This window comes from Rattus norvegicus, chromosome 5, assembly GCF_036323735.1.
Source record: "Rattus norvegicus strain BN/NHsdMcwi chromosome 5, GRCr8, whole genome shotgun sequence".
Classification (NCBI taxonomy): domain Eukaryota; kingdom Metazoa; phylum Chordata; class Mammalia; order Rodentia; family Muridae; genus Rattus; species Rattus norvegicus.
Window position 1 is genome coordinate 131,742,754 of NC_086023.1, and position 25,445 is coordinate 131,768,198.

At 45.1% G+C, this 25,445-nt stretch overlaps 1 protein-coding gene across 1 annotated transcript in view; it reads left to right on the forward strand.

Moving 5' to 3' along the window:
* Agbl4 (AGBL carboxypeptidase 4) overlaps window positions 1-20,153 on the forward strand; it is a 1,279,356-nt gene extending 1,259,203 nt beyond the window's left edge. Inside the window, 2 exon segments of the mRNA NM_001350232.2 lie at window positions 13,368-13,464; window positions 18,795-20,153. Of these exon segments, the coding sequence (NP_001337161.1) occupies window positions 13,368-13,464; window positions 18,795-18,915 (218 nt within the window). The 3' untranslated portion in view covers window positions 18,916-20,153.
* Window positions 20,154-25,445: the final 5,292 nt, after the last annotated feature.

Here is a 25,445-nt window from a genome sequence, read left to right on the forward strand (position 1 = left end):
ACAGAAAAAGAGAGTGGTTTCTTAAAAAGATACAGCATTGTGTAGCCTATCCTCAAGCAAACCCTTCAGTGAACCTTAAATTATAAGCGTAAGGTTTGGAGAGTCCACCAATCTTCAGTCATAGAATGGCTAGGACCCTGGTGTATTTCGCAGTTACTCAGGACCCTCCGAAAAGCTGTCCTTCCTGTACTGCTCTGTGACTCCTGCAGTATACTGGGTTATCAGTCTCTTTGAGTCTTGAAATAGAACCTACATATGCTATATGTATGAGATAAACCCCTGCTAGCTCCAATATTATATGTAGCTTGATTTCACTTCCCTGCATTGAATTCTTTTTAGTTCAAGCAGAGGCAGAATCTGAGAGAGGAGAAGGGGCCAGTGAAATGGCTCAGCACCCAAGAGTACTTGCTGTTCTTCCAGCAGACCTTAGTTTAGTTCTCGGCATGCACACTGGGCAGCCTACAGCCACCTCCAGGAGATCCAATGCCCTAAGGCCTCCAGGGACACTTGCACAAACTACACATACCCCAACACAGACACATAAAAAAGAAATCTTTAATATGGAAGTGACAAGGAGTAGTTCTTGGAGAGTGGTGACATAATCAATGGTCTACACCCACAGGTCCAGAGCATAAGCTCTTGAAATTTGGAAGGATAATTTTGTCTGCAATATCAAATGATACAGAAACTAGCCCTACGTGGAAACTCCTAACCCAGAGGCCGATAGTGCTTCTGAGCAGAAAACTTTTTAAAAATTAGTACATCAGTCCCTCTTCTGATTTTATCTCTTAGAAAACTGACACACACAGGGGAGACTTGACCCTCATGAGTCAAACTTCAGCAAATAAAAGCCAAACAGGAGAGAAGCCAGGTTCCTTCCACATTCCTCAGGTTCCTCACCCCTCTCTTCATGATGCTACTGCACAGACATTGACTTTGGTTTTTAGTCCTAATTCAACTAGTGGCAGTTGAAACTCTAAAGATACCCATGAGACAAGCAGTGCCTGAGAATCTCTCAAAGCAGCGGAGCCCCTCGGGCTGGATTGGCATCACAACCCCAGCCATCTCTGGACCGGGGCCCAGCTGGGCAGCCACAGTGGATTTAGGGAGCCAATTTTACAGTCAATTTTCTAGTCAATTGGGAAAAAGGAAACACTGCTGGGGAGTGACTGGTGCTTGGAGTGGAAGCAAGGCACTCGTTGGAACAGGAAAGCATAGATAATGTTCAACTAGAGTTAGAGTAAGAAGTGGGTCTCAAATAGACGGATGAACGACAAAGACTAGGAGCCCAGGGCAAATGGAGAAGGGACAGACACTGAGCGATGCTGGAGTTGGAAGGAGGCCCCTCTGCAAAGCCAAAGTGACAAGGGCTGAGCTAGCAGGAGTTTATCTCATGTGGCACAGCATGTGGCAGTCCATTAAGGAACCAGTTGTCCCACCTAGAGAAGCTAAGGTTCTGCACAACAAAGCCATTGCTCACCTCCCTCATTTCAACTATAGCTTGTCCGCAAGATACTCTGCAGCCTGTAGACCAGTGACGCTAGGAGTTAGGCTACCCACCAAACACATACACTTACACACAGACCTACAATACCTACACACAACACACACACACACACACACACACACACACACACCACACACCACAGACCACACACCACACACACACACCACACACACTACACACACCATACACACCACACACACCACACACACACCACACACACCACACACACACACCACACACACCACACACACACACACCACACACACCACACACACACCACACACACCACACACACACACACACCACACACACCACACACACCACACACACACACCACACACACCACACACACCACACACACTACACACCACACACACCACACACACCACACACACCACACACACACACCACACACACACCACACACACCACACACACACACTACACACACAACACACACACACACAACACACACAACACACACACACTACACACACAACACACACACACAACACACACAACACACAACACACACACACACCACACACACACCACACACACCACACACACACACACACACACACCACACACACAACACACAACACACACACACAACACACACCACACACACACAACACACATACACACACACACCACACACACACAACACACCACACACACACACACACACACACACACACACATCCACTGGAGAATCCCAGGTAATATTTAAAGACAGCTGTGGTTTTCACAATGGGTGAGCACTGCTGACATCTAGTGGGAGAGGCCAGGGATGCTGCTGAACACCAGGCTCAGGATAGTCCCACAGCACAGAAGCAACCAGGTTCAAGTGTCAGCAGTGCCTGAACTATAAGACGATCAACCCAGAGCCTTCTCTGCTTTGTTCACTCTATGTAAACATAGTCTGTTGTGTGTAAATGGCCTAGCAGGCAGGAAGTGCCTGATAGATGTCAGTGAAATGAACCAGTGACTCAAGAATAATGAATCATTCCAAACTGCCTAATGTCTCCTGAAGTCCAAAAGTCCCTGCAAAGACACCAGTACCTAGAATCAAGTATTGTCATGCCTGAGCTCAGATACATACATGTTCTGGTCCAGGCAACCTCTAACTGACTTCTCTCTGACTTCCCTAATACAGTAGTCGGAGCCACCTTCCTCCAAGCCTATTAATACTGTTCTCATCTTCTTGGGCAGAAGTGACATCTCCGGTCCCTGGACAGAACAGAGAGGGGAGGGGAGATTAGAACTAGGTCATCTGGTACAGCCTGAAACAAATTGTATTGGTGAGGAGACTTAGGCCCACATGACAGAAACAACTAAGGGAGTCTTATCCTGGATGTCCAGGAAGAACCCTTTTTAAAAATTCTTCTTCCATTTTTATTAAATTGGGTATTTCTTATTTATATTTCAAATGTTATTCCCTTTCCCGGTTTCCTGTCCATCATCCCCTAGCCCCTCCCCCTCTCCATCAAGCCCCCCATTACCACCTCCAACAATCCCCTCCTCTGGGGGTCCAACCTTGGCAGGAACAAGGGCTTCCCCTTCCACTGGTGCCCCAACAAGGCTATTCACTGCTTCCTATGCAGTTGGGGTCCAGGGTCAGTCCATGTATAGTCTTTGGGTAGTGGCTTAGTCCCTGGAAGCTCTGGTTGGTTGACATTGTTGTTCATATGGGGTCTCGAGCCCCTTCAAGCTCTTTCAGTCCTTTCTCTAATTCCTCCAACGGGGGTCCCATTCTCAGTTCAGTGGTTTGCTGCTGGCATTCACCTCTGTATTTGCTGTATTCTGGCTGTGTCTCTCAGGAGACATCTATATCTGGTTCCTGTCAGCATGCACTTCTTAGCTTCATCTATTTTTTTTAAGTTTTGGTGGCTATATATGTATGGGTCACATGTGGGGCAGGCTCTCAATGGCTGTTCCTTCAGTCTCTGTTCTAGCCTTTGCCTCCCTATCCCCTCCTATGGATATTTTTGTTCCCCTTTTGAAAAAGGAACATTTTGGTCATCCTTCTTGAATTTCATGTGGTCTGTACATCTTGGGTAATTCAAGCATTTGGGCTAATATCCACTTATCAATGAGTGCATACCATATGTGTCTTTCTGTGATTGGGTTACCTCACTCAGGATGATATTTTCTAGTTCCATCCATTTGCCTATGAATTTCATGAAGTCATTGTTTTTGATGGCTGAGTAGTACTCCATTGTGAAGATGGACCATAATTTTAAACTGGACAAAGCCCTATTCTAGCCCTTCTCTGTTGGAAGTGACACTTTCATAAACTATAGTAACAATTTTAAAAGCCACTGCATGCCACAATTGGATACGTAATTTCTTTCCAACAAGTAATCTTTGGGTGTGGACAGCTTTATCGATTTAATAGATGAGAAAACTGAAGCTTGGAGAAGTATCTTGTCCCTGGGCACACAGCTCAACACACAGAAGGATTAAAGGCCATGCCTTCTAAACCTACATTCTAAGTAGACAATGTTTTCAGGCAACAAGACAGCAACCATGTTAATGGAATGCCATGAAAGTCAGGTTTGAGAATGTGGCTCTCACCCAATAGATGTCAGAGAATCAGTATAGGGTTGAAGGTCAGGGAGTCCCAAGATTAGGAATTATAGGAACAACATTATCATCAAAGGCCCAGAGATTATTCAGTAGGCTGAGTCGTGGAGGCAAGGACATGGATGTTTTTTCCTGATGCTCCCCAGAGTCTTCATCCTTGGCTCTTACTAAGAAGATGAACTCAGGGCAAATGGGTTGCAGAATAATGATGTCTAAAAACGCCTAGATCCCAATCCTTGAGACCTGTAATTGTTACCTTTTCTACAGAAACAGTCTACAAACATTGCTAATTAGGGGCTGATTGTAATGATGAGCTTACTTCCTAACAGGATTCCTAGTGTACTTTCCCCTCAACTTTTCTAGCAGCAAAGTCAGTTTGAGCATGTGTGCTATGCTGGAGTCTAAAGTAGCTACTTTCTCTGTAGGTCTCCCAAGAGTGGTGATTCATGTCCACTTGTTTCACACAGCACATGTGCCATCTGGGATTAGTCCTCTGGTTTGTCAGCAGTCTGTGTACCTAAAGGCCTTGGAAGTGGCCAGTGCGAAGTCATATCTGCAATGATTGCGCTATTTCTCTTTGCTTCAGCTATGGAGTAAGATACAGTTTTTCTCAACCAGGTTAAGCAATAGCTCAGAGGCAAAGCACCACCCAACCCAGGACATTCTACATGCAGAAAACCAACAGTAATAACCCCACCAAGGAAAGAGGGGGGTAGGGATAAAGGAAGGAGGGGTAGAAGGAAGGAATCAAAAATAGTAGACTAAAAACCAATTTACAACATGCCAGGCAAGGTGGTACACAACTTTCATCCTAGCATGTGGAAGACAGTCAGGTTGATACCTGTAATTAAGAGGCCAGCTTCATCTACAGCATGAGTTTGACATGAGCCAGGGATGTATTGTGAGACTCTGTCTCAAAAAACAAAAAATAGAAAACAAACAATCAATCAAACAACAACAACAACAAAAAGACCCAGTATATTTGTGGTGTGAGGGTCTTAGCCCTTGCACCATCCCCTGGGTTAGACCTGCAAACTGCTTTGTACTTCTCTCAAAAGCTCTCCTCCATCATGTCTCTTTGCATGTCACCTCATTTTTAGTTCCTTTCTGTCCTGGAAAGAGTTTCTCCTGTTGGCTGGACTCTTTTACCAGTGTGGTTGCATGGAGGATACAGCTATCTTACCTTCATTAAGAGTCTTGAACTGGAGCTGGAGAGATGGCTCAAATGAACCTGCTCTTCCAGAGGTCCTGAGGTTCAATTCCCAGCAACCATATGCTGGCTCACAACCATCTGTAATGAGATACAATGCCCTCTTCTGGTGTGTAGGCATATATGCAGGCAGAACACTGTACATAATAAATATTTCTCTAAAAAAAAAACAATGTCTTTTTTAAAAAGAGTCTTGACCTGGACTATGGTGATTGCACACACCTTTAATCTCAGCAGTTAGGCTGGCAGACCTCTGAATTCAAGGCCAACCTGGTCTACAGAGCAAGTTCCAGGACAGCCAGGGCTGCACAGAGAAACCCTGTCTCAAAACACCAAACAAGGGAGGAAGGAAGGGGAGCTGCTGCCACTGCTGCCACGTTAGGGTAGAAGCATCCTCTCTGGTTTTTCTTATTTTCTGTATATTTTTCTAAACTAAAATAATAATCTTACAAATATTGTCCCCCTTCCCGGTCTTCCCTCCAGAACCCCCCATTCCATTCCCCCTTCCCCTTTGCCTCTAGGAGGGTGGCTCCCCCACCCACTCACCCACTCCCACCTCATCCCTCTAGTATCCCTCTATGCTGGGGCAACAATTCTTCAAAGGACCTTGAAACAACCCAGATGTCCCTCAACAGAGAATGGAGACAAACAATGTGGTACATTTATAAACTGGAGTACTAATCAGCTATTAACAAACAATGATTTCATAAATTTTGCAGGCAAATGGATGGAACTATAAAATCCTGAGTGAGGTAATCCAGATCCAAGAGGACACACAGGGTATGCACTCACTGATATATGGAACATCCTATCTTAATGAGTGGGCCCTACAGGGCATCACATGGATCTGTATAGGAGGGAGACAAAAAGACAGATGATATATGTGAGCTAAGGAAGAACCTGTGAACCAAGGAGACAGAGCCTGCAGAGATACAGCCACAAGGCATGGAATGCCCAAAGCCACAAGAATCGAAGGATCTCTCTTCTGGAATTTCCGGAGGAAGTGCGGCCCTGGCAACACTTTCTCTTCAGCCCAGAAAACTTTGGACTCTGGGCCTTGGAACTGCAAGAATTGCACGTTTGGTATTTTAAGTCACCTCGTTTATGATTATTTGTTCCAATGACAAATAGAAACTGATAAGGAGTCTCCTGTTTATCCTGAACTCTAACTCATTGTTGTGGGCTGCCATCACCTTCCCCCTAGTCACAGGTTGGCCTGCCTCCTGATGATGGTAGGGATGGGGACACCTGCACCTCTCAGGGACCTGACTTTCCTCAGTAAACCTTCCCTCCTCTCTGTCCACCACTTCCCACTGTTTCTCTGTCTCTCACACTGCATCTGTCCTCTGCTTCCTGCTTTCCCTTCCTGTCCCCTCATCTGCCTCCTTCCTTCTGCCCTCCCTCCTCCCTATTGTCTGTATATATGGCTTTCCAGTCATATTATCTCTCTTTCTGTCACTGTTCCTATTTTTCCATATCTCAGTGCTGACCCCATGTTCCTTCAGTTTTCAATCCCTGCTCTATCTCATCCCCTGTATTAGCTTTCTTTCCTTATCTCCCAGCTTCATCCTGATGAGTTTCTCTGAGTAGCTTCTTGTCTATTTGCATCTTTCAAGTTTGTTTGCCCCCCACCACTTCCCTCCCTCCCTTTCCTGCCTTCTCATTTCTTAGGCCTCCTACTCTCAAGGATGTCTGGGAGACCTTAGAGCATTTGCAAAGGCCTCTATGATTATACCTGCAATCCGCACCCTTACTTCAGAGCAGGACTCATCTGGTTGGTCATGCTCCCATCTGACCTTGTAGGAGGAATGGCAAGGGAAGCAGAAACAAAAGGTGCTTTCTCGGAGTCACGTTGTTCTCCAGGCTTTACCTACAGGGCCCCAGATAGCTGCTTCTTAATATTCTAGCAGTGCTGTCAGTCTCACCAAAGAGAAATGGCTTGTCTTCGGCATAGCCCTCTGCAGAATTAATCCTCCCGCTGGCAGGGATAGCAGTGTGAGCAGAGGAAGGCGTTTAAGTGAAGGTTTGTAGATAGAAGGCAGGTAGATGTTAAGCTTTCTGATTTGGAGGCAACGTGACACCAGGAGAGACTGTCATGAAGCTTGATACTCTCAGGATAGTGTCTGCACTTGATAGCCAAAAGGCCAAGAAGCCATTCAGGACAGTGTCTGATGTATGGTCACATTTAACAAACATATAAATGAGAGTGAGGGAATGACCTTGAGTCTTCCTTTGGGGCCAATACCTGATGTCTCATAGGAAAAAATGTCATGTGACGTTTCATCAGCAAAATGGGGGTAGATAGTGGAGCTGCATGTGGGACACACCGAGGGGAAGAGGAAATGAGATGGGGGGAGACCTTAACACACAGCAGGGTAGGACAGGACAGGACAGGGTTGGCCATGTGATGATGTTGGTGAAGCTGAAGAGAGTGAAGGGAAGGCAGCAGAGCTGTGGGACAGGCAGTAAGGGAAGGACCAGGAAAAGGTTCCAGAGAGGAGGAGGGAGGTTTATAAGACTTGAGCTCTGAGAGCTAGAAACTGCCATGTACCAGTATGTGTGTACATAGAGGGGTGCATCGCTGTGGCTCACTTATGACCAGCTGACTTTATAAGTCTTGCTATTGATGAGGAGCCTCATCCTCAGATTGACCAGCTCCTCAGTTCCTCCAACTGCATTGCCAATGGCCACAATTTTGTTGAAGTCCCTCCTGACCACGTTGTTTGATGCTGCAATTGCTTCCTGCCTTGTACTGCCTTATCCCCTGTTCTTTGTCTCAGTGCTTAGCACCTTCTTGTCCCCTGTGGCTAGAATGTAAGCTCCACAAACATGGGGGTGCTTGTTAGCTTTCACTAAGTATCGTCATCTCCCCTGGAACTAGAGTTGCAGATGGATATAAGCCATCATGTAGGTACTAGGATTCTAACTGGGATCCTCTGGAAGAGTAGCCAGCACTCTTAACTACTAAATTGTCTCTACAGTCCTTAGAACAGAAGTTTATATTTCTGTTAAAGCCTTGGTGCATCCGGCCCCTGCTGCATCCCAGCCTTACCTTCCTCTCTGGACTTCCGTTAGGTGGCCTTTCAACCTTCTCTATTGTCTTTCCTGTCATATCATAATCCTTGGTCATGCCCATGCCTCTGCTAACTTGTGTCTCCACCACTCCCCACTTTTTGGCAGTACAAAAGATTGAACACTGGCCCTCACTACATGCTAGGCAAGTGGTCCACCACTGGGCTGCATTCTCAACCTCCTTCCCCCTTTTAATGTTGTCTTTTTGTCCTTCAAACCTTAGCTTCCTTCCCTGAAATCTTTTACAGTTTCTCCATTTGGAAGTCAGCCTCCCTCTGCATGGTGAGAGAATTTTGTGCTTGGATTTATGGTCACCCTCTAGAGAAAAAAACAGTGTACACATGCAGAGATCCTGGGGCTAGATGCCACCTCCATCACTTTCAAAGAATAAGAGTCTGGGTTAGTAACATAAACCCTGACTACTACTTTATTATCCATGAAAAACATACAGTATCATGCTTTGGTCTTGCTAGGTTGTGGGGAGTACTGGTGACAATAACTGCATTGCACAGAACACATTTTAAAAAACAGTAGCCACTTTTGTCAAGGTGGTTGTGTAACTAACCACCTGCTTGGTAAATAGTTAACTGAGGTACTTTGTTTCCTCCTCTAGACTTGAAAGTGGATTTCTCTAATTCATCTTCATCTATCCCAATCCCTGATATGTATCTCAGCAGTTACCCATGAGAAGACACCTAAAAATGTTTGAATCAATGCACAGATGGATAGATGGATGGATGGATGGGTAGGTGGGTGGATGGGTGGATGGAAATCACAGAATCTATTTAAGCACCAAGCACCTGTTAAAGAGCCCCAGAAATAGGAGGCTGGGGCGACTCTGTGTCAGGATAGTAGTGGGTAGAAGTCACTGGATGAGTCCAAATTTCCAAGCACCCCACCTGGCTGAATCCATCCTCCATCCACAGCGCTTTAGGGTTCAAGCCCCATCTGCCCTTTTGGCCAACCACTCTCTGCCATCTTTGAAAAATAGGCAAATGAATTGAACTTGAGGATCAAAAGAATTTCAACATATAGATTATCCTGAGATTTCTGTGAGTAATGAATGGTTGAGAGCTTTCACTCCAGTTTTTTCCTCTCTTAATATCGAAATATATTGAAAATGGTCCAGCCAAGAACACTATTGCTTCTCTTTACCCGGATCTTAAATCTTTCTTCCTGGACAGCTTGTTTTAATTGAAAATATTCCATCAATCTCTACTGTCCTTCACCTTTGTTCTGTTCCTTCCCTCAGGCGGGGCCAGTGTAGGAAATAATCTGGAGTGAATAAAGCTTCGCAGCTAGAGAGGAGAAGGTCAAGAAAACTATTGCAGACAAGACCAAACTACCTTTTAAAACCGCCATTTTATCAGAACCCACCCAAAGTGATCACCAAAAGTACTGTGTGGAACAGCCCAAATCCTTTGTAGACAAGGTTGTTGGTGAACAAGATTGGGTCTGGCTCAATATAGAAAATAAGGAGGAGATTAGGTTTCTTTCTCCCCCATCCATTCATTCATCTATCCATCCATTCATCCATCTATCCATTCATTCATTTGCTATTCAACTAGCCCTGTGCTACTCACCAATTACATATAGTCACACAGTGCAGCCCAGCAACCTTGTGAGGTAGGCATTTCACAGACAAGGATGGCTGAGGGATAGGAAGTAGCTTGTGCAAGGTTACTCAGTGTCTAGTTCTCTATCTATGTTAGACACTCTTCCCCTAAAACAAGGGTATCCTTTCTTGTTCTCTGTCAGATATTTGGGTGACTCTCAGTGGGAGGGTCTTTTGTGCAGTCTGATTCAGTTGTAGGAAAACAGTGACTGGTACTGGAATGTCAGAGAGATATAGAATTGAAGGCTGACCAAGAGCCTTTTCTAGGTTTCTTTGCATAGTCCCAGGACACTGGGATGGTCATTCTGTTTATCTGTAAGCTTGGGATCCTAGCTCAAGTATTCCCTGAGTCAAGAAGCAGTTACTTTGCTGTATCTGACTTTGCCACACAAGTCTCACAATGTCACTTCTTCCCACCTGTGTTATTATTTTGGTTAGAAGCCATTTAAAAGTCAGTAAAAATTCAAGGAGAAAGAACATAAGACTATGCCTTTCAATGGAAGGAGCATCAAGGTCATATTAGAATAGCATGTGAGACCAGAGATAATGTTGCAGACATCTTTGGAAATTAAAATCTGCTATCCATAGCATGTGGCAGAACCAGAATTTGGGCTAGACACATCTGCTTCCAAAAATGTCTGCTGAAACTTACCAGCTCAGTCCACAGGGACCTCTCATTTCTCCCTTACCCTGCAGCTATTTCTTTCAACACACATATCCATGATTTGGTCTTTCCAAGCCAACTAAAGACTGTCTGGGTTCAAGCAGTCAGCCTGTCTCTGCAGGCCCTGGCCATGAGACAGCCTCTGGGGGCTGCTCAGCAGACAAGCCACGCTCAGTGCCAGCTTGTGGACTTTTCAGAGAAGGGGACAGAGAAGGTCAGACACAGCCAGAGAAAGAAAGCAGGTGGCAGCCCCAGAAGCACAGCAAGCCTGCACTACATCTCACTGTCATAAACAACGGGCCTGGTGTACTTCCTCCTCCCACCCCATTCTGACCTGGGATGACTCAGGCTTTGACAGAAAAGGTGCCTTCAAGTTGAGAAACAGCCCAAGGCAGTGGAAACTCATAGTCTGGAATCGGACTTGCCTGGATTTGATTCCTGATTCTACCCTTATCAGCTGTGTGTCATTGAATAAGTTCCTTCACTAGCAGACCCCAAGAAAGATGAAGAAAATACTTGTTCATATGCATGTGTGAATGGAAATGCATTTCTATACTCTTGCTACTGCCTTCTGAAAGGCATCTTCAGCTGCCCAGTCTTTATAGTCCAGCTAGAAGCAGGCCTTCTCCAGAGACTCTCTTGGACTAGCCTCTGGCTGCTATTTCTCTGCATATTCCCCTGTATCAGCTCTATGTGTTCCTGGGTCAGGGCTGTGAATAGTGCTCCAATAGAGCTAGGTTCCAGATGGTTAATTAGGTAAGAGAAAGATGGATGCAACCGTGAAATGGTGCAAGTCCCAGAGAGGCAAGGCCTAGGTTTAAACCCCAGTTCTATTATTTATAAGGTATCCAGCCTTGGGCGAAATCACTTATTGTATCTGAGCAATGGGAACAATAATAGACATTTCTTGCTAGATTGTTATGAGATTGCTTAGCATAAACTAAACACTGCTTAGTTATTGGTTGTCATTACTCATTTGTGTGGTGGTGGTGGTGGTGTGTGTGTGTGTGTGTGTGTGTGTGTGTGTGTGTGTGTGTGTGTGCACATGTGCCTGTGCATGTGCTTTTCATGCTACTACCAGGCAAGCACATAGGTTATTTAGATGAATCAAGTAGAGATGGTCTCTGTCTCATAGATTGTATAGGCCAGAGGGGCTATTGAAAAGAAGAACTGGTTGGAATGCAATATTGCTGAGTAATCTGACTGGCAAAGATGCTGTGGGAAACCTAGTAGGGACCCTACCCCAGCACAGGCACCAAGGACAATATAACCACTGAAGTAATAACTGAACCAAGGTCTGAAGGCTGAGAAGGAGCTGGTTTTGTTAGGAATTCATGGCATGTGGTCTAGTGGGATGTATGATGAACCAAGACCTACTGGCTATAGGATTAGAAGGGGGAAGTGCAAAAGGAGGTAGGAGGTGGCAAGAGATGGGCTAAGAACATAACCAAGGGCCAAGCTATGAACAGATTTGCAAATTGTATCAGAAATCTGTAAGATGAAGGCAATTGAAAGATACTGAAGAATTTCAGTCAGAACAGATTTGCAAATTGTATCAGAAATCTGTAAGATGAAGGCAATTGAAAGATACTGAAGAATTTCAGTCACTGAGTGATACCATCAGATCTGGAATAGATAATATAGCTTCTGACTTCATCATTGAAAACATCCTAGAGGGGGCTATTCTGAGACAGAAGGCCCAAACAGGATGATGATGGTCCAGGAGACAGGTGATGCTGACCTATTCTGGGGGAAAGAGGTGAACATAATCATAGGATGAGAAGTTTTGTTAGGAAGGGTGACAGTTGGATGTTTGGAGCTGATGGAGGCTAGTGGAGGAACTACTGTGAGTAAACAATTTTCACCCTGTAAGAAATGATACACACTCTGAATGAGATCAGTTCTAAAGCCATGAAGGTGGGGAGCAAGGACAACACTCTCAGCCCTGGGATGACAGCAGGGAAGATCCTGGAAAATCTAATAAAGAGGAACTAGCTAATTGGAGAACACATGGCTGTATGTTAGCTGAAAGAGAGTCAGGGAGGCCCTTCAGGGAAAGGAAATACCAGAGAAATCCAGAGATGTGGATGTGAGGCATAGGCAGATACAAAACTGTCATATTAATTGATTCCATGGTGTTAACACCAGTTTAGAACTGGTGCTTTCTCCTTCCCTGGAGAGTTTATGACTTGATAAATAGGATATAAATCTATACCCTTGAGCTTCATTATTTGTCAAATAGCAAGGTGAAATGGGATTCTATTTAGAGTCAAAGAGATTTCCTGAGATTTCTCTCAAGAGAGTTCCTGGATCCTGAAGTCCAGGCAAGCCCTGATCTAAAAACAGCAAAGGGTAGCTTGCCTGGCTTTGAGTCTTGCTCATTGGGTTTCATTCTAGACAACATGAGGCTGGACTGGAATATCCCAATTATATTTACAATCTAGGTGCACAGATTTGGGGGTAGAATTACTTTGACCCCAATGCTCACTCCCATCCTCCACTTCTGTACACTTTAATTTCTTGGTCTGTGAAACAAGAATCATAATTATTGCTGAAGGTTGATGAAGACCAATAAGACAAGACACAGCAAAACCCTAGAGTGGGGAGTTATGCCATCATCTTTATCGCTGTTGTTTTATTTTTTACAAGTAGGCCTCTTTTCACCCTGCTTCAGTCTCTTTTCAAAGCTGCTTCTTAACACACACCTGCAGATATGAAACTGGGACGGAACGTAGCAAGAACATTTCTAGATTATTACAGGCTGAACTCCCTTGTTGAGAAGATGACAATCCCAATGCCAAGACTTCGGTAAGTGGTACAGACAAGCAAATGGGCTTGGGTCCTGCTTCACTAGGACTAACTTTCTGATGACCTCTAACTTCCTACCTGTGCTACAGGAAGGGCAACCCCAGCTCTGCCATTGTATGGATTCAAACCAGTGTGAGTCTGGAAGGTTTCCTAAGCATAGGGCATTCATGAAACTTCATCCCCTCCAACTTCTGGAATATCATCCCAGATTGCCAACCAATTTACCATGGTCCAGGGCAAGTCAGTCCCCTGACTCCCTGGGTTGGTCAGGCTGAATGATGCCTCAGGGTCCACTTTCTGTAGGCAGTAAACTTTATCTTTGAGCTCCATTCCACAGAGTCTTCATAACAGTATTGCCAGGTGATACCCTATCTCAGTGGTGGGCCACCTCATTTCTGATCCACACTAGGAATGTCCAGTGATGGTGTGTTGCTGGGAAGCCAAGATCAGCTACTGGTCTAAGTTAGCCTGGCTGTTTACATATTCCATACCACATGATAACTCATCCTCAAGGGTTCCAAATGAACTCCACTTCTTGAGTCCCCTAATCTGAAAATAATGTACTGTTATACATACTTCTTAGGTCATTGTGAGATGTAAATTCAAACACTAGTGCTAGGTGTACAAGAATCCCCACAGTCTATGATAGCTCCTTCCCTCAACACTCAAAGGTTTAGGTTACAGAGGACACATCTTTAAGAAGTTCCATCTCACTCCTCTGATGGACCCACTTGTAGATCCAAGGAGGAGAGAAGACTAGGATGGGAGCATCCATCTTGTCTGAGGGATGAACAGCCACTGGAAGTGCTGGGAGTTCCCATGTGTTCTGGTAAAGCAGTCAATGAGCATCTTGGCAATGACATCCAGTGGCATCTGGAATGTGGTAGCAGTACCCTACCTCTGGGCCTCCTCTCCTGTTCCCCTAATAGCCCAACCTCCTGGAATGATGTGGCAATGTCCAACTCTCTACTCCTGCCAGACCATTCTTTTCATTGATGTTAACTATGCACTTTGATACCTCAGGAGTTTAGCACCATGAACCTTCCTCCATCCCCCACTACTACTACTAATAAAATGTAAATCACCGTTACTTAGTGTATGAAGCACTTTGTGTACATGATCTTATTTAGTTCATGTATGTCTTGTCTTGCACTTTAAGAAAAGGAGACCCAGAAAGGAACAGAAGATTTCCTGATGTCGCGATGTCGATAGCACAGAGAGTGTTTCATTTTCCAAAGCCACCTGAACTCTACTGCGATAGAGCTCCATCAGTGGACTGTCTCCGTCTCTCAGGAATATGATGGGGTTTTAGGCCTTTTTATACCTGCCTATTAAACAGAAATAATAGCAACAACTTAATGTGGTTCTGAAGATTAGATACAAGTTTGGGATAGTTCCTAGCATACAGTAGATACCCCCAAATGTTTTCATAATTTTTGATTTCTGTCAGTTTCTGATAGCCATGTTCTTTGACTCGCTGGTTGGGCTGGCCTAGACTCCATAATTCAATCTTCACAGCCTATGCTCCAATGACACCCAGTCTTATATTGGGAACAGATCATCTGGAGACTTTATATCTACCATAATACCTTTATGTAAGCATTACAAACCCCTACAGGAGGGTTATCTCTGTTTCTTCTCTATCTCTGTGCAGTACCAGCCTGCCTTGCACAGACTTTATGGGGGTATATATACACCCATGTATTCTTCCATTCATAGACTTGTGGAAGACAGCATGCTGCACCCAGCTCGGGGAGTGGGGGTGGGGGGTGTCTGGGATGAATTGGTGATTAAGGTATGACCCTGCCTTTGAGGAGTTCACCTCCAGAGGAAAGTTCTCAGTTCACTCTTTAGAAGTCACTCTTGATTGGCTAAAGTTCTTAAACATTTAAAGCTTTGTAAAACTCAAAAGAATTCTTAGAATCTCATTTACAAGTTAATTTAGGGATTATCTCTTTGGGGTCCTCTGTCAGCCTGCATAAAAATTATCTTCATCCTTCACCATTTTTTTTTATTTGTAAATGTCATGATCACAGATTCAGTGAAGTAATGCAATTTGGAAGGGACATCCAGGAGCATGGCAGGCAAGGACATTGAGACCCAGGGAGCAGAAGGGTCAGAGGCAGAAATTGAGCCCAGGGCCTGACCCCTCTGTGGGGTATTCAGCCTCAGTCAAGAGAGGTCTGCCCAGATTGAGAGGGGGCTTAAACTGAGCACGATGGAGGGCAGGTTTCCTCCTAAGAGCTTCTGCACCCCAACACTGAGCTTTGAGGTCCTTTTCAGCAAAGACTTATTTCCTCACTAGGCCACAGGAAGACTTAAGGCAAATGTATCCACTCTTAAGATAGGAAAAGCAAATCCCCATATCCCTGCTTCTGGGCCTGGTTGAGCCTCTGTGAGTCCCACCCAACTCCAAATTGGTAAGTAGTCCTTTCAGAATGAATTCATTCCCCAGATTGCTGACTCCTTTGGGATTTGAATGCTTCCCTCTTTTGTATTCTTTTCAACCAAGCATCAAAGAGCTTAAGTGAAAGAGCAATTCTGATTGTAAAGGAAAATTACATGTTTTGACTCAAAATTAATCTTTGTTTTCTCCCATCTCCATGCATAATTGCCATATGTCAGTTTCTACCCATAAGCTGGTGGAAGCCTGTCACATTCTGGGGTGCTGGGCCGCCCCTCAGGAAGGAGTCCTGGGGAAAGGCAGCAATGTAGGCCTGGGAGCTCAGGCTTAGCATTGATAGTAAAGCAGAGACCCTAGATTTACTTTTAACCACAGTGTCATGTCCCTTAGAGCTAGAACTAAAGGTGATAAAATCAAACAGGGAAAAAGGTTGGGTAAAGACTACATCTGTGGGTGAGCAGGGCATGAGCCCGTAGTTAAACTTGCCTTGACCAGGTAGACACAGGCTCTGCCACAGGCCAGGAACATTGGCTACTACATAATGCCATCATGATCTATGTGTACAGGAATACATTCTGTGTTAGGCCTGTGCTGAGTACTGGAGGATCATAGATAGCATAAGCCCATCAGGAACTCCAGTTGATAACATGGGAAACAGAACAACATTTAACAGTATAAGTAGTTATCCACAATTACATGTCAGAGCAGATATGTCCTCACTCACAACACTTCATGGCTTCCTTTGAGCTTCAGAATAATACTCCAACACCTCTTCTTGCTACACCAGACCTTAAGCAGTACTTTTAAATTTGATATTCTGCCTCCTACCATACCCTGAGACCTTGAGAGTACCTTGAGAGTAACCACTTCTGTCCCTATGAGTCAGCCTGCATATGTTGTCCATGTTCTTGCCTCTATATCTTGTTCTTCTTTTCCTTCATACTGGAATGTTCTCCCTTTCATTTTGTAGATGCTGAAGTCATACTAACTCATCAACATTTGATCCAGATGATGGATGCATCCTGTTTCCCTGTCCCTCTTCCTGCTTAAGACAGTCTCCTCAGCTGGGCTCTTAGTGGCAATTCATACACACCTCCTGTCCTCCTGTGATGTGCTATCCTGTCTGCCATCTTTGTAGCTCTGACTTCTCCACTAGACAAGCTCATTCCTGAATCCTTAGTGCAAGCACAGAACTTGCATACCTAAGACAGTAGTAGAATTGAGGGAGGAGGGCACAAAGCTTCTTCAAGCTCTTTACCCTATGGAAGAGTCCTAACCAGATAACCCAAAAAGGACTTGAGCATGAGGTCTAGGCCCATGTCATCTGTACTAGAAAGTCTCCTCATGTTGGCCAGCTCTAAGGAACATGTTTTCAGGCACTGTGGCTGGGAGCTAAAGATATGTCAAAGCTATGTGTCGTGTGTGTGTGTGTGTGTGTGTGTGTGTGTGTGTGTGTGTGTGTGTGCACTCCATCTTCACTTGGGTTGTCACTCATCAACCATAAACAAAGGTTGTTAGGCCAAGGTTAGAGCATACTGGCCACAAGCCACATTGTTACTCCTAATTCAGAAGCCCACTCACTCCATTTCTATTTCTGGCATTCTCTACTTCTTGTTGTGATCTTCATTTTGAGCGGTTGTTTTGCACAGGTATGGGCTCCGCTAAACCTAAACACATTGAGAACAGCATCAATGTCTGTCTGTGCCTATGGCATGTCCAGAGTCTCTGGAACCACAATCAACAGATGACAGGAAGGAAGGGAAGACACCTAGGATGGTCAATCATATTCTCTCATCTAAATACACCACACTGTTGGAAGACTGGAATAGTTTATGCTCATTGTACAAGTGAAGTTCAGAGAAGTTCAGTTCCTTGCCCAAGGACACACTCCTGAATTCAACCAACTTGGGAATTCAGAGCAGTTCTTTGAAGCTTAAAATTAAGACCAGTATTCCCACTGAGAAAAAAAAAGTTAATCTGGTGATTACATAAATCAATTTGTCAGTCAAAAATAAAACAAAGAAGGCATCAAATGAGGTAAAATACAGCAGTGAATAGGATAGGTTCCTACTCCCCCAGAGCTCATTCTCTCTTATGTGAACAAGTCCACTGAATGACAGGGGTAAGATTGTTGTGCTGGGTGCTGGGTGCTGGGTGCTGGGTGCTGGGTGCTGGGTGCTGGGTGCTGGGTGCTGGGTGCTGGGTAGTCAATACTGGAACATAGAGGCAAAACAGACTTATTTCTGCTCTCCAAGCATGCCAAGAAGACAGAATTGCTGTGATTAAGCTGTACTGAGTAATAAAACTGAAATCCTGAAGTCCTTGGTGGGCATACAGGAAATTATGGAATAATGTCACAGCCCTCCTGAGTTTTCTCTCTCTCTCTCTCTCTCTCTCTCTCTCTCTCTCTCTCTCTCTCTCTCTCTCTCCTTCCCTCTCTCTCTCCCTCCCTCTCTTCTCTTATTCAAAAAGGATTTCCCAAGTCCATTGGGGGCCCAAGACAGATAGCATCATCCTGTTAGCCTTCTTCCAAGGCTATAGACCAGGTTTCCAAGCTATAGCCTTTTTTGTGTTCCCATCCCCTTCCCATATGTAACATGTTGAATGAGTTGGAATGGAAGTGGCAAGATGCCAACCATATTGAAGCTGTAAAAGAGTTAAACTTTCTCCAGGCCCAAAAGGAAGCAGTCAATACATCCATTCATCTATCCATTGGCTACCCAGCCATCGGTCCTACAGATGGTCACTGGGATACCATGACTGCTTTAAACTGACCTGGACTGGGCTCTGGGGACATAGAGAAGAAGGTGGCAAGGCTGCTGTACTTAGGAGGTCCCTGTCAAATGGGGGAGACGGACATGCACACAGGTGACTTCATTACAGTGTGTGTATGCGCTGTCTTCTCTTTGTTATTTCCCTTTTACAGGAAAGAAAAAGCCCTTCCTTGCAAGCACCCACCCCTGCGGGGCTCAACCAGCAATTTCCCCATTGGCAAAGGGGACAAGAAGAACTCACTGAACCACAAAGACCCATCAAACCCCTTTTAAAGACATGGCGCCAGGAGGCATCGTGGGTACAGGAACATGCATTTCTTGCTGGGGCATGAAATTAAGTGCCCTTTCCTGGTTTCCAAGGCAGGGGTTTTCAGGATAATGCACAAGCTAGTGAAAGAGAGTCAGGGAAAAAGAGAAATTTTATCATCGATTTTTCCCTTTTACCAATGGGAAATCAATTGTGAGCCTTCAACTCGGGGCCGAACAGAATGTGAGAATGGAATCAGGTCAGCACAGGTTTTATCTGCCATGGCAAACCTATACACCCCTCTCAAGAGACCCCATGGGCAGTTCCCTGGTAGCCCCTCTTCACATTTTAAAGTCACAGAGTCATGATCCGAATGACTTCACTTAAAACAGGTTGCAGTTGTTTCTAGTTTAGGAGTTCAGCCTCCATATTTTCTGATCCAAAGCAACAAAAACACCCATGCAAAACAATGGCAAACACGCCTTTGGGAACAACGGGGCAGAATTTTTGAAATCAGAGTGGTCTGAAAAATACGGTCGTATCTATAAGCTTTCTCGCTCCCTCAAGCCCCAGCATGTAACTTCAGAAAGCTGTTCTGAAAGCGATTTTTCAACTTCCTGGCTAGTTTAATTGAATTTCTAGCTCCCCAAACAAAAAGCATAGCTCATTCATTCCCAAGAACTGCTGTGACTAAGGTCTGCAATCCCTGGTGACAAGGATCTAGGAAGGTGAGCACTGATAATCTGCAATGAGAACAAGGTGACTACCAGGTAAGGGGGCTACAGGAGACAAAGGAGTGCACTGGAGGCAGGTGAGGTGATAAAAGACAATGACAGCAGAAGCAATTCCCAAGGGGAGACAAGCCAAATAGTGTGCATTTTCCTGAAGCTTAAAGTGCCTTTGTGTGATGAATGGGTCCAGGGGAGTCTACTCCCTTCCTGTCTGTGGAAGCAGCAGGCTGAGTCACCATGACAGCCTGCTAATTAAAATGACCTCCCGGAAACGAGGATTAGGAGATAGGGAGAGGGAGGGAGGCTCCAGGGAGATAGGGCCTTCTGCACAGTCTTTAAACAGTCTTTGTGTTTGAGATGGAGATTTTCAAAGTTTATTGCAAAAGTCAAGAGCAAAGCTTGTTTTCTCTTTCACATACTGGTTTTCAGAAATGGTAACAAAGAACCATATGTTAGTTCGCTATGAATGTTCCATTGTGTACATAGCAACCTTCCTGAGTTTCTATTGCCCAAATAAAGTGGTTTGTGCAGCTCTTCTGTTCCCTGGAGTGTTCTTGACACCCTTTCCTCTTGGTTTCCTACTCCTTGGAGGACAACTGGCTAACCCCAAATTAGAATTAACCTTTTGAGGTCAGGGGCTCTGTGAAGATGCAGAAGAATGACAAGACTTGAGGGCTCTGCAGTTCCCGTGTCAGAATGGTGAGGAGCTTACGAGTTCACCTGGCTCAACTGCGAGGCAGCTTTGGAAATGACAGCATCGTTTTAGATAACGTGGACAGAGGTGGGTTGCATAAAATGAGGCTGCAGCTTAGATCTGCTTTCTTCCACATCCATCTGTTGTAGCTGTGCATAGGCACTGTGTTTTTTTTTTAAAACCCTGTGGACGGATTAGAACCCGGGTTGAAACTTGGAGACAGGCAATTCACGTTCTGATTCTGAATTCAAACCCTGTTTTATGTTTTAACATCTATATAATACAGAACAGTCATTTGTACCTCTGTGAAGCCCAGGTCTCTGACTTGTAAGATGGGAATAGTAATACCTTCTCACTCAAACAGTTAGGACAATTTGATGAACTTAGGTGTGGGAAACATCTGTTCTCATTAAATAACAGCTATGATCACTTGAAAGATGACCAATATGGAGGGGTGTGTGGGAATCACCTGTCATTAGAGGCGAACAAGGGGAGTAGAGATGTTTTCTTTTTGAGATAAAAAAGTGGAAGGATGTAAATATAATAATAATAACAATAACAACAACACTAATAATAATAGTAGTAGTAGTAGTAGTAGTAGTAGTAGTAGTAGTAGAAAATACACATTTGCAAGGAAAAAGTGTAGGGTAGAGATGGGAAAACAATGTTTAAGGGACATCATGGGACTAAAGAAGTAAATTCATGCTGCGTTGCCCAGAGGTAATTCGGTCAAATCCAGGGACTACTACTCAGTAAGACAAGCTTCTGCTCATGCTGGAGAAAGTGCTCTATTAAACAGAGCAGCCAACCATGAGTTCCCTTGGAAGGCAGTGAGCTCCTCATTAGCAGAGGAATTCAACCAGAGTATGAATGGTCGTCTTTCCTGGAGGGAGAAGGGTCCCCTTCCTTAGGGGAATGCTGGATTTGAAGCTGGAGGCTCTGCAGCAGCACCCTGGTCTGTGGCTCTGGAAAGAATTAACAGGAGGCAGGTTACAATTCTGTCAGATAATGGAGTTCACAGTAAAATATCAGTAAACACCAGACACAAGAACATAAAGTATCTGTGAATCATAGCATACTGACCATCTCGATGTCTAGCATTCCTTAGAGGGAAAAATGCACTATAAGGTAGACTGTATAGGCTTGCAACAGTCTGCTTCTCCATGTTGGCAAAACACACAAGGAAAGACTGTCCAGGGGTTGTTACTGGCCCTTGTGGAGGTCTCGGCAAGCTCGGCTCCTCTGCAGTGCTCTTGGATGAGGTCATACCTAAGACATGAAGCTGGTAAAGAAAGGTTCTCAGCGTGGAGGAGGAAGATAGCCTCAAGCAGACAAGTGAACCAGATGGAGTCTACTGGTCCTTCCATCTCAAGGCCATTAGCCTATCCAAGTAATCTGGCCTACTTCTGCTTCAGACTAGATCCCACATGGATAGACCTGGCCACAATCCTGTGCATTTCTGACAAAGAGGGTAAGACAACTATGCAAAAAAAAAAGTGGGGAAAAGGTGGGGAGGGACTTGCTAGTCTCTGGCTGATTCTCACCCACTGGTTATTCTGGGGGCAATGGAAGCTTGCTCTTTATTTCAGAGGTTCTGAAACACCGCCGATGTGAATTTGCTCTCCAAAGCTGCAGTCAGTCAGTTGCAAACTATTGGGATGCTGAGGCCCACAGAGGAAGGGTATTGCACACTTTGAGGATGCTAGCTCCCTGTACAGGAGACTCCTTTAGCTAGGAGCGTTTCCCGTCCTTTCCAACAGGGACAACAGACAGGGCACATGACAAGCTTGTGTCTTGTCACTGTGCTTCAGTAACATACCGGAAGGCTGCCTTGGAGAATCACAGCTTATTGTTCTAAACAGAAAGAGAACCAAGCAGGGAAGTTGGAGATTGTGTTTGCTAGGCACCTAGTCGTACATTTGACAAATGTCTGGTGAGCGCATGCAGCATGCCAGGTGTTGCACCAGATGCCTGCAAATCCTCTGCCTTACCGGATTCTCTGAAGACTCATGAGGTAAGTTCACTTGCTGCATTTCCCAGATGAGCAAGCACTCTGAAAATGCTAAGCACAAACACCTCTCTTTACATTCACGTTGTTGCATGAACCTGCATCCCCGCTACTCCATACTGGACCTTCTCCAATTATCTCCAGGTAAAATCTGGTCGCAACAGAAAACAGGTTAAAGCACAGTACCACCAACCAGAGCACTACTTAGAACTGGTAGGGAACCGAGAGAAGAGGGGAACATGCAGATTGCTATGTGTAGAGGCTCATGGAAAGATGTTAGAGCTTCCTAAAAGCTGCTATGAAGGGGCCCCTTCTCACCTCCCACTCCCCCATGCCTGTGTAAAATCCTGAGCTCCAGGGTCCTTCAAACCCTGGGGCTGGGCTTCAGGCCCATTTAACGTGATTCACACAGAAGTTTCCACATCTCTCAGGGCCCTCAGAAGCTCAGTGATGTGGTCTTACAGGGCTTTTCCCAGAAGCCTCTAAGGTAGCTATTCTAGCAGGTTTCTTATCAGTCCAGCCTTCTGGAGAGGAGGAACTGAGCCTTCTCTGTCACAGTCCCTGCCTCCTGAGCACAGTAAAGGTGTCTGATGTCCTTCTCTGTGAGGCTCAGCCCGACCAATAAGGCTGAAAGGCCAGAGAGAATAGAGCTTATCGCGAGTAGCCTGAGTTTAAATTAAACTCGTCTTAAGTGTGAATCCCTGCTCATCCTGCTCACCGTGTGGCTCTGGGGAAGGGATTTGGCCTCCTTAGACTTCTAGATCGCTATCATTTGCAAAATAGGAGCCATTAGTGCCCATTTCCCACATTTATAATGAGGATTAAGTGTAACAGTGTCCATACAGTATCTGACACTGAGTAAAGGTCCTTCCTTAGATTCTTCCCCCCACACCCCTGTGCCTCTCTCCTGCTTGCTGGAGTTAGAAACCCTTTTCTTCTCGCCAAAGAACAAGAAGAAGTGTGAAAACATCTCGAAGAAAGAAAAGACATGGGAGAGGCATCCTGTGGAAATGACAGGTGCATTGTGGGATTAGAATCAGGACAGATGTCTCACCTGTGTTGTATCCATCCTGTGACCTTAGCACTCAGTAGAGTCTAGCTCACTGAGTACAGTGTCAGTGATGGAGTGGCATGGGCAAAAGGCCCTGGTCTCACAAAGAGGAGAGAAGAGGCATTGTAAGATGGGGTACAGCATTGGTTGGACTAAAAAGAAAGAGGCCACACTCCATAACACGCCATGTTTTATTAAAATGGAGACAAACAGGTCTGACCAGAACACACATGTACCAGGCCCTTCCTGGGCTGTGGTCAGATGGTTAACAGTGTTCTCGGGGATGCTGTGAAGCAACCAGATTCACAGGCCTGGCCAACTAATACTAAGGCCCTCCTGAGGTGCCTTCACCACTCTCACCAAACTCAGGGTGTATGGTGGTCAGGGTGATCTCCCCACTCTGCAGATGAAAAGGCTGGGGGGGGGCAATGGGAGTAGGTTCCCTGCTCATGGCTTTTATTCCTTAAGTAACTAAGACAGGACCTGGGCACACACTCAGCTCTGTCACAAGCCCTGGTTGTCCAGTTCAACCCAAAGCCTCAGCAAAAAGCCTGAATGATTCAGAAAGTCAGTCTTGCTCCTTGCTGCTTAAAATTCACCTGTCCCCAAAGATCTAAGATTTATTTTTGGCTGTCCTCATGTCAGTCTAAAATACAGATCTGCTGTTTACCCTGGACTCAGCGGTAGGGGCTCATGTCCTCATTTTCTACCTTGTCCTCCAGGCTGCAAAGCCTGCTGCTGTCTGAATTCATTCTCCTCCTACTACCCCCTTCGTCTCTCTCTCCCTCCCTTCCTCCCTCTCTCTCCCTCCCTCCCTCCCTCCCTCCCCCCTCTCTTCCCCTCTCTCTCTGTCTCTCTCTCTCTGCCTCTCTGTCTTTCTTTCTCTGTGAGTCTTTCTCTCTGTCTCTGTCTGTCTGCCTGCATGCCCGCCCCTGCAGAAGACTACTTTTCAAGACCCATCACTTCTGCCTCTGGACGTGTCTACCCATAAATGGTGCTGTGGACTGGTGGTGGAGGCAGACAGACCTGGGTTTTATTCTCAACACCAACACTTGCTCATTGCCCGTGAACCATTTACCGACCCAACTCTAAAATGAGACAGCTAAAGCCTGTCAAGAGGACTGCCGTTCATTGCCCTTCCTGCAGTTTTTCTGTCCTATCCTTAAATGGATTGCTGAAGTGACTTCTGCTGACCTTCCTGCCGCTGAATGCTTCCCTGCTAATCTATTCTCTTATTGGAAGCTTCCAGAATCTCTATAAAGCATAACTTCATATTTATGATATCTTTTTTCAGAGCAATTTTACAGTACAGGAGACTAGCTATCATTCTACTTCCTCCTTTCATGTTCTGTTTAATTACTAGGCCCTACTGGTCTTACCTGCTCCCTCTCTCCCTTCCCCACCCACCAGCTTTACTCTTAGCTAAAGAACACCACCTATGCATATGTGCATGTAACAATAATTAATGAAAAAATGCAAGGAAGGGTATATGGGAGAAAAGGAAAGGAGAAATGATGTAGCTATAATCTAAAAAAATAAATGAAAATAATAAAATGTAAAAAAATAAGATTTTCACTATTTAAGACTTACATTATGCTGGTAATGATGATGTTAGTCAATTCCTATAAGCCCAGGAACTGAAAAAAACTAAGGTAGGGGAATCATGAGTTGTAAGCCAGCCTAGGCTACATGGTAAGACCTTGCTTCTAAACAGATTCAAGCTATCTATCCTAACTCCATGCCATCCTCCTGATGTTTGTCTCACAGAAAGCAGAGGTTTTTTTTTTCTCCTCTGCATAACTCTGGAGCACCTGAAAAGAGCTCACTAGAAACAGAAGATATCAGCAAATACAACAGAATCAAAGAAAAAATAAAATGCCTTCAAGTCTCAAACCCCAACATCACCTTTCTCTGTCACTGGATCCTAAATATGGATTCATCTTCCCGGAGTGAGGGCCTCCACTGGGACAGCTGTTGCTCAGGCTCCTGCCCAGGCTTCCAGGCCCACAGACTTATGCTCTGATGCAGTGAGGAAGGCAGGGCATCTTGGTAAACTGATTATGAATTTGGAG